This window comes from Leopardus geoffroyi, chromosome B4 (genome assembly GCF_018350155.1).
Source record: "Leopardus geoffroyi isolate Oge1 chromosome B4, O.geoffroyi_Oge1_pat1.0, whole genome shotgun sequence".
NCBI classification, from domain to species: Eukaryota; Metazoa; Chordata; class Mammalia; order Carnivora; family Felidae; genus Leopardus; species Leopardus geoffroyi.
This window is the reverse complement of record NC_059341.1, coordinates 41616368-41632389: the sequence shown is the minus strand read 5'-3', so window position 1 is coordinate 41632389 and position 16022 is coordinate 41616368. Positions and strand designations below refer to the sequence as shown.

The following is a 16022-nucleotide window of genomic DNA, read 5'->3' as shown; positions in this document are numbered from 1 at the left end:
TTTGGGAGGGGAGGAGCCACTTGGAGCTCCACCTGGAGCTCAAGCTGACAGAGCAGCTGGAGGGAGGGCGGGTGGAGGCAAAGACCAGGAAGTAACCCTGGCCAAGGGAACACCAACCAATAGGGGAGCCTCCCAGCACACACACAAGCCAGGGGGCCTCAGGAAAAACCCAGGAAGAAGAGGTGCCACCTGTGCAGGCCTGACCACCCACCCATCCAGGGTGTTAAGGGGCAAGTCCTTCCTCCCACCGTGCCCTGGAGCAGGCAGAGTTGGGCCCAGCAGGAACCTAGGAAGGATCTGGACAGGGAGTTGAAGCAGCCTGGAATGGCAGAGGGAACCTGGGGCCAAGCGGTGGAGGTTGTCAGGGTCACAAAAGACTGACACTGAGGCTAAGTCACAGGCATGTTTATTATCCTCTGGAACATCAAGGTCTTCCCTTCCTGGGCAGTGTCCCAGGGGAGGGCCGACCCTCAGGAGGCAGCCACGCTGCCACCGGGAGCAGGCCCGTGGGGCGGCAATGTCATGGGTGGCAGGAACAACGCCTTCAGCTTGCCCGACAAGCTGGCAATCTCGGGATCCTGGGCTTCATAAGACTTGACCAAGCGGGCAAACTTAAGGACACCTGCAAGGGGAAGTGGAGCGTCAACCCACACCCCCAGGGGACAAGTGTGCCCCAGACATCAGGAGGGGGCAGCTTGAGCCTGAGTCACCGGTTGCTCCCCCTCTAGTCAGGGAGCTGTCTACAAAATAAGACACAAGCAGTCCTCTGCCCTGTGTCGTTTGGGTGAACCATTTCCAGGTCTATACCCATCACAACTGGATGGGATGCACTGAATGAAATATCCCAAAGCAGTGTGTGTCTCATGATCAGGTGAAACATTTTAGCAATTTAGTCACAAGAACCTGAAGCATGAACATCCACAAGATCTCAAGTCTATAACCTGGACACAGGAGGGCCATGGGCCAACTGGGCTGAATCAATAAGCACCTTTGGGGAACACCATGATCTCATCAAGGAAATTAGCCAGCCAACCCTCCAAAAGAGACTAGCTAAAACACGTTGGAGTGGCTGCAGAAGTGCACCGTCACGCAGACATCCAACTAGAGCTATCGGAAGGGGGTTCCAGTCCAGCTCTGCTGTGACCTCAGGCACTTAGTTTGCTGCTAGAGTCTGTTTCCTCATCTTAAAATGGGGTAACAGTATAATTACGGGTAACTGCAAACAGCATTTAAGGCTTCGCCTGGCACAAGTTCACAAGAGACCCTTGGCTCTGCCCGCCAATACTGTTCGTCAGATTGTGGCTGCCTCCGTGTGGCAAGATGAGGGAAGACGGCTCAGGGACCCGATGGATCGAGCGCCCTCTCCCGGACCCACTCACCCCGACCCTCATCCTACCCACCTTCCCCGTCGCAGCTGAAGCCATAGGCCTTGATAACCTCCTGCTGAATCTGCGTGGCCACGGGCAGCACGAATTGCAGCATTTTGCCCATGTCGTTGCACGCGTTGTCCCGAGCCTCGTCCATGCGCACGGCGTTCTCCGGGGCCGAGAACGCCTGGATGACCTCGGCCAGGACCACTGTGCGGCAGATGCATCCCCGGGTAGGCGTCAGAGCATGGCCGGCGGGCCCAACCGAAAGCGCAGGGAAGAGGGCAGGGAATTAGTGGGCCGAAGCCACAGTAACCCGATAAACTCGGCCTAGATTCCCTCGCTCTAGGGGCAAGGACCCCTTTTGGGGGCGAGAGAAAGATGGTATCCTGTGCCCCCATTTCCCGGCGGCGCAACTACACCTCTCGCTCCGTACCCTCCGCCCACGCCCTTCTCCAACAGGAAGCCCACCCGGTGGCTAGAATGCTTCTCACCCTTGGCTTGCTCGGCACTCAGGGCCGCAGGTTGGGCCGAGGCGGACGCCATAGGGTAACAAAAGCTGCACGTGCAGCCGAACCAAGGAAATGCACGGGAAAAACGATCAGCCTGCTAGAGCGACTCTCGAAACTGACGGGGGTGGAAGGGAAGCAGCATCAGCGGCAGCCGGAAGCCTCGCGGTGCAGCGCAATACTAAACGCCAAAATGCCTTAAAACGAGAGATGACCCAACTGGACTCGATGCCATTGGGGGATGAAAAAGAAAAAAAAAAATCTAAAAGCGAAAACCACTTCTAAAACCGAGATAGCTCTATTGTTGAAAACGTATTGTGGAGGGGGTCTTCCGGTAAAAACCGGAAAACCTGCTAGACAAATTCTAAAAGAGCTGTAACACTACAGGAAGTGGCCTGGAGAGAACATGGGATATCCATGAACGCCACTATTGGTGAGGGTGAGCTCAGTGTCGAGTTTTCTAATTCTGATTGTTGTATAATCAACGAGGGACACTATAACTTTCAGAAGGAAAGATAGGGGAAAAAGAAACTTGTTTATATCATCCATTTCTAGAGTTTGTGAACATTTGATTCGGACCTATGCAAATGAGCCCAAAGCTGATTGGCTGGGAGAGCTGGTCACACCCCCTGCAGTTTTTGAGAACGATGTGATTCGCTGCAATAAACGCTGAGCGCTGAGGCGGCCCCCGTGCTTGCCTAAAATGGCCTTGTGCAGGGGTGTGCGCTCCAAAGTAACGCCCTCCAATTTCTCTTCTCTTCCACACGTTTGAAATGGTCACCCACTTCCTCCTCAAACCAAGGAGTACTTAAGAATCCAGACTTCGAATCGCCTTAACCTAGTGGAACTCCGCCCCTGCACCTCCGCTTCATAACCGTTTCCCAATCTATTCGACGGAAAGGATTCTGGACTCCGGTGGCTCCTAGCTGTGGGGCCAGTGGCAGAAACGCCTCCAAAGTCTGAGTGGCTTCCTAGGCCTGACCCTGTCAGAGGCGGGCCTGTCCTTGGCCTCCAGCATCTGGACTTCCCAGCCTTGCGACTCAAGAGGGGACTGGCTAGCTCCATAGTACCCCTCCAGCGGAGCCAGGGCTCCAGGGCCCCTGGCTCTTCCGAGATCTCCTCTCCAACTCTGCAGGGGTCGCTACACCCACTTGTGTCCGGTTCCACATCCTTCTCTCCAGGCACTACTGTGTAGTCCCCCATCACCACCGCCCCAATCCGCCCCCACAGCCCGCAAAGAACCAGTCACAGCCATCTTCCTGGGGAGTCGTGAGGATGTTTTTGTTTGGTTTTGGTTGGGATGTTTTTTAAAGAGCGTCATATAGATATTTATATATATAAATTATTAATGTCGGGGAAGGGCAAGGGGCATACATCGCAGAAGGGACGCGCGCACGGGGACTGGGGAGGGGCGGGGGCAGCACACGATGCTACGCAAAACAGCCACATCTAACAGATGAAATAATCACACCAACGGGGTGGGGGAGGGGCAGTGGCCACCGGGGGTTGGGCATGGGGGAGGAAGAAAGCAGGGGGACAAGAAAGAGGGACCTGGTCCAAGATACTGTGCGCTTTCTGCCCCCACCCCCCACCCCCACCCCTGGCCACCTCCCCACCTCTGCATACCACAGGAGCCTTGGCCTTCCATCTGTCCCTTCCTCCCTCCCTCTGCCCAGCTGCTGAAACCCTGCAAATGAGCAGCACCCCTCCTCAGCCGTGGGTGGCAGGCTGGGAGGGAGGCCTCCGAGGTCCAAATGCAGGGGCCATGGGTGCTCTCTTGATTGCAGGTTCTACAGTGGCTTGTCGCTTTCCTTCTTCAGGTGACTGGGTGGAGAGGGGATGCAGAGCAGAGGCATGAGACACCAAGGTCAACCCCGACCTGGCCCCTCTCACAGAGGAGGACTGTGGAGGAGGGGCTCCCGCCCCCCGAGGCCAAAGGCCAGCAGTGCGCTGCCCACACCCCATCCTGGGCTGGCTAAGGTCACACCCCCTCACCCCTGGCCCAGGGGTGTCCCAGGGTACCTGTAGTAGTCCTCCTGGGCAGGTAGCGGCACACTGTGCAGCGGGTGATGGGCGTGCAGCCACTGCTGCTGCTCCAGCGCCAGGCGCTGCAGCTCGGCCGACTGCGCGTGCATGGCCTGCAGCTGGTGAGCTGCAGACATCGGGGCAGAGAGGGAGGCTGGCAGGTCCCGGTACGGAGCAGCTGTGGGCAGGAAGGGCGGGGGGGCCCATGACTGCTGGAGTCCTGAGTACTTACTCTGGGCCAGGACAGAGCTGGCCACCTTACAGACAGAGGAAACTGAGGCTAAAACGGGCAAAAGCCAGTCCTGGAGAAGATCCAAACTTCCGCCTGGCACTAAAACCTGTGCCTCTCTCGGGCAGAACCTCAGCCCTCCTTCTCCTGTTCTCAGCTCCTCTGGTTACCTCCTCATCCCTCCCCAAGCCCAAACAGGCTAATCCTACCACCCAGATTCCTCCTTTCTGCCCTTCTCTCATTCGACCTTCCCCACCCCCAACCTCCATCCTTACCAAAGAGCTGGTGACGAAGAACTTCGTTCTCGTGCAGAGGGTGAGGAAGAAGGGGGTTGGGGAGGGTCCCAGCTGGGTAGGGGATCCGGGTAAGGTGAGACCCTGAGGCCAGGGGGTCAATGAGAGGGTGCACCGAGGCAGAGGCTAGAGGGTAGAGAAGAGGAAGGTGTCACCAGAAGGCAGGTTTGGGGAAAACCATGCATTTGGGTGAAGGGATCCAAGCCTGGGAAGAGATGGACAATCAACACAGGGAGACCTAGTGAGGAACAAAGAGACACAATGGAAGAACTAAGGGCCTGGTGGGTGGTCAGGACAGGGACATGTGGATGGCAGAGAATAGGAGACAGCAGTTGTCAGAGGGGTCTGAGGAAAAGGAGAGACATGGACTGCTTAGAGGAGATAGGAAGGGATAGAAGTTTGGGAAGTAAGACAGGAAGAGAGAGGCGGCTAAGAGAGAGAAAGCACAAGGGAGCCAGGAAGGACTATGACTGTGAGGCTAAATCTGGCAAAGTACTGGACAAAAGGAAATACAGCGAAAGGATAGTAAATAAAGCTCATTAGCACCTATGATAACCCCAGTCAAAGCTATAGAGCTGTTTCTGGAAGGTAGGAGGCCTGGAGATGGGGAAAAACATGAAAGACCTCCACCTGGGAGGAGAGAAGATGGCAAGAAATGATAACAGAGTTGAATTCAAAGGAGCAAGGACCCAGGTATGGGGTGGGGGGCTGTTCTGAGGGTAGAAAGGTGGCGTTCCCTCAAAGGTTTCCTCTATCGTGGGTGGGATGCTAGACTGTGAAGAGGGGCAGGGTGTGGGTTATTACAGTCTCTGGGGCATGAAGACATGGGGGATGACAAGGAGGCCAAGATCAGGGGAGCAATCCCGGGAGAGAGGCTCATGCCAGACTAGAGGAGAAAAGTCTTGGCCTGAGGAACAGAAGACCCAATTACTTGCCAGGGGACAAGAACGCAACGAAGACAAAGAAGTAGGAGTCTCACCTGCATGGATGGCGTCCTGCTGGTGGAGGTGCAGGTGGGAGTGGATGTGGGAGTGCTGGTGGTGATGGGGGGTCACATTGAGCATCTGCAGCCGGGCCAGCGGGTCATTGCCCAGGGCTGCCACCCTTTCTGCATGCTGCCTCTCAGCTGCCAGACGCTCGGCGTAGGACATGTCAGGCCGCAGGGCTGGACCAGCTGCCAGCGCTAGACGTTCTCTCTCCAGGGGCCCCAGGCTCGGATGAAAGGGGAAAGGGTGCAGGCCGGGTGGGCCAGGCTGCAGAGCCAGGCCCCCATGTCGGGGGAAGGGATCCAGGCCCGGCCCAGGGACCCCATGTAGGGGTTCCAGCTCACTGGGCTTCACCTCAAAGCCAGGCTTGAGGCGGTCACGGAGGTCTCGTTCACGGGCTTCCCGCTCCCTCTCCCGGGCTGCTGGGTCACTGCTGTACAAGGCCGGGACATTGTAACCCAGGAGCCCCGGGTCCACTGCCCCTAAGGGCACGTAGAATGGATGGTTGCGATTGCCTGGAGACATGACGTGGGGCCGGGCGTATTCACTGAGCGTGCGCAGGGCTGGAGTGTCAGGACCCAGGTAGGGGGGCACTGTAGCCACAGCACTGCCCGGCTCAAATGGAGGGCGATGGGGCACTGGGCCGAGAGATGGGCACTCCACTGGAGCCCGGCCCTCCTGAGCCAACTTCTGTGGGATACAGGGAGAAGCAGAGTCAAAAGGGCAGGTCTGGTAAAATGTGGCTGATCCGGAGCTGCTCAATTGTCTCGGTAGCTGAAGGCCAAGATGCGTCACCTTACTGGAACTCAGCCTAGTAGGAATTTCCCTAAACCTTCTCCTGGATATTGGCTCTCCCTACCATCCACAGGTACTCTGATCTGAATTTGCCTCCCCCACCCAAGGGAGGATGCAAGGAAGGATTCCTCCCGCTGGAATCCCTGGGTCTCTATTTCCTGGGCTGCCGTGCTTCCTCCTGTCCGACAGGGGGCGCAATGACTTCCCCGGCCCCCCCCTTGCCCTCCACGCACCCCCCCCCCCCCGCCCCGCGCGGCGCAGAGGAAGGCCAGAATGCGGACGGCGCATGTGGTGACGCACCACGCTGCGTTCCAGCTCGCGCTCCTTCTCGCGTTCCCGCTCCTTCTCGCGTTCCCGCTCGCGCTCGCGCTCCTTTTCTTCGCGCGCGCGCTGCTCGGCCTCGCGCCGCACCTTCTCAACCAGGTCGGCCCGCTTCTTGGCCAGCTTGGAGCCCTCCAGCGGCACGAAGTACAGGTCGCTGCGCGCGCACGAGTTAAAGCCGCGGTCCAGGTGTTTGTTGAACCTGGCGGGGGCGAGGGCAGCGCGCGCTTAGCCCCTGCGAGCTGCCCGAGCGACCCCGCGGTGACCCTGCCCCCAAACCAGCCCGCGCAGGGGGTGAGGGAGGCGAGGCCCCCGAGTACTCTAAAAGGCACCACACGAACGCCAAGGTTCCCCTCTTGTCGCCTCTGCCGGTCTCTCCATTGCCCCTTCGTCGTTCCCCGTTCCAGGCCCAACCGCACCCCGCCCTGGCGGCTCACCTGGCTGACTGGCTGGCATGGCTGGGCACGTCTACCACCTTGGGAGGGGGAGAAGGGCTGCGGGCCGGGGGTGCCGGGCTCTCGGGGGTCTCATACTCTTCAGCCGGCTCTTGCTTGATCTGCGTGGCGTTCAGGGGCGGCCCCGAGGCAGGGGCCGCAGGTGGTGGTGGCAGGGAGGACAGGCCTGAGGGCCCGGCAGGTGGCAGAGGCCCTGGCCCCACAGTGGGCGAGCCTGGCTTGAAGGTCCCTGGGCCCGCGGGCGGCGAGGCGCCTCGGTAGCCGGGTGGGGTCCCTGTTCGGAAGGAGGGAGGCGACCCCGGCTTGTATCCCGGTGGGGTGGCTGTCTTGTAGGCCCCTGGGGACGGGGCTCTCTTTCCATACGGCGGGGGCCCAGGTGGGGAAGCTGTTTTGTAGCCCGCTGGCGAGGAAGCCACTGTGGCAATGACCGTGGAAAGCGTAGCCGAAGAGGTGGTGACCGGAGGCACCGGTGGGAAGGGATAGGGCGCTCCTTGGGGGCCCTGGGAAGGGGAGGGGTGTGAACATGGGTAGGATCCTTGAGAGGAAGAAGAGGAGTTGGAAGAGGAGGAAGAGGGTGGGGGGCCATTGGGGCCCGCTTGGCTGTAGGACACCTGGCTGTGAGGTGGGGGCAGGTGTGCTGGCCCTGGTGGGTAGGGCCTCAGAGACCCCAGGGAGGGCGACATGGCATAAGGGTGGGAATGGTGGGAGCTACTGCTCTCCAGGGAGTGGGGATATGCTCCAGGTGGAGGGGGCCCAGAGCTCCCATGATGTTGCTGTTGCTGCTGTTGCTGCTGTTGCTGCTGCTGTTGCTGCTGTTGTTGCTGCTGCTGCTGGTGGTGATGGTGATGTGTTGGGGCTGGTGGGTGGCCTGTGGACTGGCCTCCAGTGGAAGGAGGGAAGGGGCCTGGGTGGGCATTGCTGTTGGCTAAGAGACGGCCATAGGGAGGAGGTGGGGGGGGACCCTGGCTCCATACAGCCTGGGATGGAAGGGAAGGCTGAGTGTATTTGGGTGGCTGATTGGAGACAGACAGGCTTGTTGGGGGAGGGAAGGAGTGGGGATAACTGGGCAATGCCTGGGAAGCTGGGTACTGGGAGGCAGAGGAAGAGGAAGAACTGGAAGAGGAGGCTGCTGCAGAGCTGCTACCTGCAGACGAGTATGGATACCTCATTGGCGGGGCTGGGGCAGAAGAGGAGGAAGCAGGGGGCAGAGGATGGGGTGAGGGAGCAAGAGTGGGGCCCTTCTCTGGGCCAGGAGGAAGTCCACCCATACCCTGCCCCATGGCATGGGGAGAGGGCAGATGCCCAGGTAGTGGCTGGGCCCCCAGGCCAGGAGGAGAGGCTGATGCATTGTTAAGGGGTCTCAGAGCAGGTGGGGGAGGCAGGTTTGGTGTCACATGGGGGAAGGTGGCTGGTGGTGGAGCAGAGGGTAGGTTTCCACCACCCACTGGAGTGTTAGGTGGCTTTGTTGGGGGAGCACCACCAGCCCCAGAGCTTGATATTGAAATGGGGGTGGTGGGTGGAGGGTGCTGTTTACCCCCACTAGGAGCCCCCACTGAAGAGGCAGCCCCTCCTCCCTTGGGACCCATTGGGGGTCCAGACAAAACTCCGCCAGTGCCCCCGGGGTAGAGCTGTGGGTGAGGGGGAGGGGCCCCAGGAGGAGCCTGGAACATTCGAGATGGAGGGGGCTCCATGGGAGCATGATATCCAGCGGGTGTCACAGAAGGATGGGTTTCGAAGCCAGGCTCTGGCTGTCGGGGGGTGCTGTCTGGTGGTGGAGGAGAGGGAGGAAAGAGTGGAGGGGGGTGGTAGGGGCGGGCTGGGCCCTGGGACAGGCCAGAAGATGAGTCGGAGTCATTCTCCACGCTTCCAGGGCTGTAGATGCTGGGGGACGTGCTTCGGTTATCCTGGTCAATATCCCTAGGGTCACTGCTGCCATCATCATTGAGGCTTCGCCCATCTAAACTATCCAGATCGGAGGGAGACTGTGGCCGAGGGAGCTCCTGCTGTAGAAAAAGGAGGACCATTTTTTTTTCCCTTTTCTTTTCCCTCGCTTCCCCGAGATTTGGGGCCTCCCTTGCACAAAACCACATCCCCCTCCCAGCAACCACTGTACGACGTGATGAACTCTGGCTCCAGCCCCCCTCCCTGCCACGTGGGGATTCCTCCACTCTCCCCACATTCTCAGCTGCACCCTAGCAGCCACTCTTGTTCCCCTCCTTGTAAAACTCCATTCTTTCCTCAAGTGTCCATCTCAAGCACCATCTCGCTGTCCACAGCTACACCCAAATCCTTGTCTTCCACCAGCTCATATCCGCCCTCCTCTCATCTCCTTCACCCCCTTAACTACACATGCCAGAAACCAGTGCTTTTTAAGAAGACCACTCCTTATGCATTTTCCTTATGATTTATTCCTTCCACTGAGACCTCTCACCTTTAACCTCCTCTCCAGCCCCCTCATGAAAATCAGGACCTGGAAAAGGAGAGGCTAGAATCCCTCACACTCTTCCAGGCCCTTTGGTCCTGCCTGGTCATCTAGTGGTCTGGCTAAAGCCCTAAAAACCCATCTGACACACTATAGACAGGACTCCTTTAATAAGCCCTAGGATATGACTTTTCTCTCATGTCCCAGGCGAGATTAAAGTAGCAATCGTGAAGGGAAGTTTTTGGGAAAGCGTGGTCAGAAAATGGGTGAGGATGGCTGCAAGGGTCACCCACCTCGGTTTTGGTCTTTTTTGGTGCATTAGTCTCCTCACTTTCACTTTCTGAGATCTCCTCACTCCGGCCCTGCTTGCTGACCTTTGGGGTGGAGGCTTCCTCTACGCGGGCCTTCTGTTAGAGAGAAAGAAAATTCCTTTCTCCTACCTCCCGAGCCTCCACAGTTACTTTCTGCCAGACAGGAAGTTCCCCCACAACACACACACATACACCATCAGCCCCAGTGCCTGGGCATCCTGTGGGAGGACCTGAGGACAGAATACCTTGGCTGTCTGCCTAGACTTTTCGGCTTTGCCATCACTGCTGGACGTGCTGACCCCTCCAGGGGAGGCCCGGCCCCTCGATCTCAGCTCTTCCCGGGGCCCAGGGGCCTCTTTCTTCCGTCCACTCCTCATTGACATCTGAGGGAAAAGGAAGGAAGCAGACAATGTAGGTTTTTGGTTTGTTGTTTTTTTTTGTTTGTTTTGTTTTGTTTTTACCTAGCACCTAACTTCATGGCGTGCCTTATTTCTATTCTTTCTCTCCAGGCCCTCACCGCTCCCCACCCCACCCCAGTTTCTCTGCCCCTCATCTGCCCCTTTGTGGCTCTTATTTTAGCTATTACTCACTGAGTCTTTATTCTGTCGTGTCTTCATTCTTCAGGCTGTGGAGACCCCATTCTCCTCTGCCTGGGCAGCTGAATACAGAAACTTCTCTGCTTCACCCCAAGTTCCCCACAGCTGTGGCCTGGGAAGCGGGAAGCAGGATCTCCCAAGTTTCCAGTGTAGGCCCCTGGAACTTGCAGGATTTGTTTTCAGTGAAGCCTGTTAGAAAAAACCATCAGAGTCTCCAAATTGGGGAACAGAGTCTGAAGGCGATACTGTTGTGCTTATCAAGGGGCTTGAGTAAGTGGCCCAACCCTAGGCCTTTGGGCTAAGAGGTACAACCCCCATAAGACACTGCTGGCTCGCCCCACGGGCTACCTCAGCTATCTACACATGAAAGAGCCTCTGCTCACATCATCTCTTTCAACTCTGGAGAAGGCAGAAAACTCAGATGTACCCTACCCATGCACTCACATTATTCTACCCTTCCTGATACCTGGAAAGTATCTGTGGGTACACGAGTTCCACAGAGCCTTCCCAGGGAGCATAAAGAAATGTAGCTGAGGTATGAATTTATTGAGTGCTGTCTTTATGTCATGCCCTTACATGCAGTTTCATTTAATATTTACAACCTAACCCTGCAAAGTAGGTATTCTTATTTCCATTATACAGAGGAGGAAACTGAGGCTCAAAGATTGAGACTGTGACTTGCCCAACTTCGTGTGATGAATACACAGAAACCAGTGACAGCACCGGAATCAGGCCTACATCTCCCTGACTTCAAAGCCCATGCTATTTCTTTTAGACTTTGCTATACTCTCGTCAGAAGTTGGTGGGGTGAGTTCTCAGAAGGCCTAGATCAGTCCCAGAGATATGAAAAGAATCTTTTCACATCAGAGTAGGTGGGAGAAGAATGCCCCATTCTATAACACAAATGCACACAGTCCTACCAATCCCAAGCCCAAACCTAGGTACCCCCAAAGTGCAGAACTTATTTCTGAGAGTCTCATGGAGACCTTCCCCCACCCACTTCTAGTGCCTGGGCTCCCCAAGGCTAGAAAGTCAGGACTTTCATTTTACCAACCAAAGCAGTGAAAATCTGTGAGCACTTAATACAAATTTACAGACTGGTAAACCTGTATTCCCACTTGGTTTAGACAGGGACACATACTTCCTCACAGCCTATCTGTCTCTGTACCTATATCTATAGTCAGATATTTTCCTTTGTACTTGGTATTTCTTGCTAAGGGTCAGGTCTCCATATTACTGGACCATAAGATCTTTTGAGAGCAAAAATGGTATCTTCTCACTGTTTTCTTCCTTTCTGTATCTCCCACTGATGTCACGTATATATGCGTGCTCTGCTCCGTTCTTGTTCCTGGCCTATTGACTAACTTCAGTAGGTCTTTTCGAATAAAATGTTGCCCGACTTTGGTGGGAATAGGGTAAACTTACCCAGCTATTCTGAGTTACAAGGCCTGGCTAGGTAAATGGTATTATCACAGTATACTGCATATTTTTCCCCAGGAATACAGAGTAATTACTTCTCCTTCACCTCCACTGAACCCTAACTATTCACTTCCACTGAACCCTAACTACTGAGACCGGCAAGGGAGGGTAGGGGGCAGAGGGGGGTTGAACCTAACCTTTCCAGGAAACTTAATAATAATTTACTTAGAATCATAAAAGAGCTGGGACAGAGCTTCAGGTCTTCTGAACTTAGAACTAATGCTCTGTCCAGTAAACCAGCCACTTTTCTTCAACTACAACTACTACCGCATTTTTAGTTGTGGAGATCAGTTTTAAATATTGTCAACCTCCAAAAATCCAAAGAACAAAACCCGCTGTAACAAAAGAGGAAAACAATCTTAACAAAAGCACAGCCAGGATTACTATGTGTGGCTGGTGTGTCTTTGCCAGCCCCTCTAGAGGAGGGTGCCCATCTCTCCTTTCCATCCCAGAACCCATTCACCAAGTCCATTACAGCTAGGGGATCCAAAAGGTCAGAGAAATGCACAAATGTAACTGAAAAACACAGCAATCGGTGTGCCCCTCCCCCTACTGCAACTGTTTTAAACAGCTGAAATCTGATAAAATTAGCAGTGAGTAGCTTTGAAGGAGAAAAGCAGTCATAAAAGCATAGGTAATCTCGGGGGAAAGGAGTGGCAAGGGGAGAGGAATTAGGGTTGGGCCATATATATGCTTCTGAACTCGGAGCATGCTTCGGCATCAACAAGGTGAACTATACTCCATCTAGCCCTAGTAGCCAGTCACTGTAACTAATATTTATAAAGCACCTACTGTGTTTCTGCAACACACTACACACATTCCCTTTCATGGCCTTACTGCAAAAGAAGAAGGATAAAGACCAGATTGGGGAGATGCAAAAGTGAGAAATAGGGAAAGAGTCTCTAAGAATAGGAGAATAAGGGAGAAATACGAGAAGGATGTCAGAGGGAATACACAATCGAGGCATAAGGCTTTCTGGGAAAGGCTTGCAGGGTGAATTTCAGGATCACTGGCCCAGCCCCCATCATCATTCCAGACCTGCCAGACTAACAAACCAGTCCAAAGTGACTCCTAGATAACAATGCGGCCCAGACCAGCAGATAAGTCTGCATGCATTAGTCTAAGCCTTCTTAGAACCGGGGGAGGTCAGAGGGGCCCCAGAGATCATCTTATCTATAACCCCTTCATCTTACAATGAAGCCAAGGCTCAGAGAAGTGACTGGCCCAAGGCCACAGTTAGAGGTACAACCAGTACCCGACCCAGGTATGTTGGCTCCTGTTCAGAGTATTTCCACTGCACCAGGCTGTTGCACAGCCCTCTCGCCTGGGCCACCCTCAAATGAGATGAGCTTGGAGAGCCCAGCCACTCCCACAAGGTCAGAGAAGCAGAAGGTCAAAGGTTAGTGGATGGAAGGGGTCACTGTCGTGATAGTCTGGGAAAGAGAAAAAGGGAGACTTGGGAAGGGAAACTCAAGTTTAAGAAAACAGAAGAATATCAGTGCAAAGAAGCAAACAACTACATACTATATACTAGAAGTCCCTAATAATAAGGGAGGCAGAAGCAAGAAAGAACTACCAAAACCTGGTGTAACTTGAACAGAAGCTTTTCCAGCTTCCCACCATGCCTAAGGGGAGGAACTTGGAGCGACGTCTATGACCGGCAAAAAACATGTCTACCTGTTCCAACAAACTGCTTGCCGGAAGGCTGAGGACCCTCTTGGGAACCTCCTATTCACCAGCAGCACCAGAAACACCTTCCAGAACCCAGCCAAGAGTACCAAGGACATAGCCAAAGGCTGAGGTCCAATCAAGATTCTGAACCCCCACCTATAGGACATCCCACTGGATCGTTGCTATGGCAACAAAATGGTAGAACCTGCCCCTCAAGAGTCTATCCCAGGAGTCCATCTGCCAGCCACTCCCCCTCCAGTTGCCAAAGCAACTCCTACCCTCCAGGAGCACCCTCAGGGAAGGGAGCTTAAGAAGAGTACCTACCCCAGTAGAAATAAGCCCATGCACAAAGAGAAATCTTTGAGCTCAAAACAAAAATGAAGACACCTCCCCCTTCAGAAACCCCAGCTAGAGGGGCCGTGGGTGCTCTGGGGACTTGAGGGTGGAGGTCACAACTTGCCTGGAGTGCGTATAAGACCATCCAATTCTCTCCTTTTCCACCCTCTCAGAAACCCTTTCTCCCTAACTCTCCCTTCGGTGTTCCCATCTTCCTCCTCATAGTTTTAGGGGGACCAGAGCACTGGGCCCCAGTGTGTCCCTCTCCAAGAAGGAACCATGCTGGGGTCTGGAAAAACAAGGTCAGAGGTGACCTAAAGTACGGGAAAGAAAATAGAGTCACAAAGGCATCCACTTCCCACTTGAACCCTGTAACACCTCAGGTTCTGCTTCTCAAACGTGGACCTCTCCTTGGTCCCTTCAGAGCCTCCGTTTCCCCAGGTTCCATTCTCCTTCATCAGCTACGACCCTTCTCTTTCCACCTACCACACCCCTTCCCCATTTCCTACTTCCCTTCTACACCTAGCACCCCCAACCCTGAGTTCTGAAACCCGGGTTTTGGGCCTTTTCCTGGAGCCCTAATGCCCCACCTCGCTGCCATATCTCCAGTCCCTTTTTGCCTTCGCCCGAAGCCCCCTCGCCGGCATCCCCCTTTTTCCTCTAGCCACCCTCCACCTCGGTGCTCCTCTTTTGGTCCCGGGGTCCTGGCTACCCTCGCTGCCCCATCAGCCCTCCTCCTGAGACCCTCCCACCTCCCTCCATCCACCCGATTCTCCGGGTGCCCTGGCCCCCATCCCTCCTTGGGGGCCGGCCCCACCCCCTGAGTCCCCCGGCCTCAGGCCGGGCAGGGCCCGCAGTGGGGGTACCGGATCGGGAAAATAACAAATGGAGGCGGCGGCGGCGGCGGCGGCGGCGGCGGCGGGAGGGGGAAACTGGGAGGGGTGGGGGTGGGGAGCCGCGGGCCAAAACCCGGGCGGGCCCGAGGCCCGGGTGGCAGCAGATCTTACCTGGTCGTAGCTCGGGACGGCTGGCTGGCTCCGAACGGGATCCGGGGCTCCGGCGCCTCCGGGGGGCGGCGGCGGCCGCTCCCCCGCCCCCCTCTCCTCTTCCCGGCTTCAGTCGCCGCCGCGACGGCGGCGGCGCCGGCCCCGACCCCCCCGGAGGGCGGCCCCCATCCCCCCTTTTCACCCACCTGGCCCCGATCGCCCGCCTGCCCCCCGGAGCAGACCCCGATCCCCGCTCTCGTTCAGCCCCTCCCCAGGCCCGCCACCTCCCCCCGGCCGCCCGGAATGCCCGGGCCGCGCCGCCCGCCCCCGCCGCGCCGCTCGCCCCCGCGGCCCGGCCGGCGCTCCGAGCTGCTCTGACCCGCCGCCTCCCGCCCGCCTCCCGCGCCCGCCCCGCGCAGCCCGCACTCGCGCGATCCCCGGCCCCCTAGGCGGCCTCCGCCCGCGGCCCCCGCCCCTTCCCAGGCGTTTGTCCCCCTCGCCCCCTCCTAGCCCCTCCTCGAGGCCAGCGGTCCCCCCTAAATGGGTCCCGGCCCGAGGCCCCGGCCCGACGCGGGGCTGCGGGCGGGCTGGGCGGCGCGTCCGGCGACTCGCACAGGAAAGCGGACGGCGAAGGGAGGGAGCTTGGGAGAGGGGGATGGGAGAAGGGAGGAAGAGGGAGAAGGAGGGAGCGCGGAGGAACGGAGGAGAGAGGGGCCAGGAGGGAGACGCGAGGGAGGGAGCGCGAGGCAAGCTGCGAGGGGGGAGAGAGGGGGATCCGGAGAGGGGGAGGCGCTGTGCGAGTTGGCCGAGGCCGGCCCAGGGGGCTGGGGCGCGGGGAGGGGTTCGCCGAGGCTGATTGTGGGGAACCAGACGACTAGGTGGGAGGGGCTGTTGGTTGTCAGGGCCGATAAGGGGAGACTGGAGAAGTTTGGGGACCAAGGGGTCTGTGGCAGAGGGGAAGTGGGAGGTTGTGGGTGTGTGGCAGAGATTGGTCTAATGGGGTTATGCTGGGAAAATGGAGCTACATGGGGGCTCCGAGGGCAGTGAGGTATGTGACAAGGAGGGATGACTAAATCTTGGGGTGACAGCGTCTCTGGCAGACATGTAGCTGGAGAGGTGGGGGGGGGGGTGATTATGAGGGAGAATGGGATGGAAGTTTGGGGTCATGGGGAGGGGAAGAAATTGAAAAGATGGAGACATTGATATATAGGAATATGGGTTTTCTGGATGAGAGTAATTTG

The 16022-nt window shown here is 56.8% G+C and overlaps 2 protein-coding genes and 1 non-coding gene across 5 annotated transcripts; all 3 read right to left on the bottom strand.

Annotated features, from left to right (window-relative positions):
- Positions 1 to 390: 390 nt before the first annotated feature.
- On the bottom strand, positions 391 to 3003 carry CB4H12orf57 (chromosome B4 C12orf57 homolog). Its single transcript, XM_045466346.1, has 3 exons — positions 1862 to 3003; positions 1401 to 1577; positions 391 to 622 (listed from the first exon to the last, which is right to left on the bottom strand). The coding sequence occupies exons 1-3, from the start codon at positions 1911 to 1913 to the stop codon at positions 471 to 473; spliced, it is 381 nt and encodes a 126-aa protein (XP_045322302.1). The 5' UTR covers positions 1914 to 3003; the 3' UTR covers positions 391 to 470.
- LOC123592315 lies at positions 2199 to 2260 on the bottom strand. The gene has a single exon (XR_006709704.1). It is a non-coding gene; the product is annotated as a U7 small nuclear RNA (small nuclear RNA).
- Positions 3004 to 3132: 129 nt separating the features above from the next.
- Positions 3133 to 15508, bottom strand: ATN1 (atrophin 1). Of its 3 annotated transcripts, none has more exons than XM_045466339.1 (10): positions 14803 to 15508; positions 10304 to 10498; positions 9959 to 10096; positions 9696 to 9809; positions 6963 to 8980; positions 6505 to 6727; positions 5403 to 6099; positions 4406 to 4549; positions 3899 to 4079; positions 3133 to 3700 (listed from the first exon to the last, which is right to left on the bottom strand). In XM_045466339.1, the coding sequence occupies exons 2-10, from the start codon at positions 10328 to 10330 to the stop codon at positions 3667 to 3669; spliced, it is 3576 nt and encodes a 1191-aa protein (XP_045322295.1). In that variant the 5' UTR covers positions 10331 to 10498; positions 14803 to 15508; the 3' UTR covers positions 3133 to 3666. The 3 variants fall into 3 exon arrangements, with proteins under 3 accessions (XP_045322295.1, XP_045322294.1, XP_045322296.1); XM_045466338.1 differs by having other exon boundaries at positions 6963 to 8983; positions 14803 to 15507; XM_045466340.1 differs by lacking the exon at positions 9696 to 9809 and having other exon boundaries at positions 6963 to 8983; positions 14803 to 14961.
- Positions 15509 to 16022: the final 514 nt, after the last annotated feature.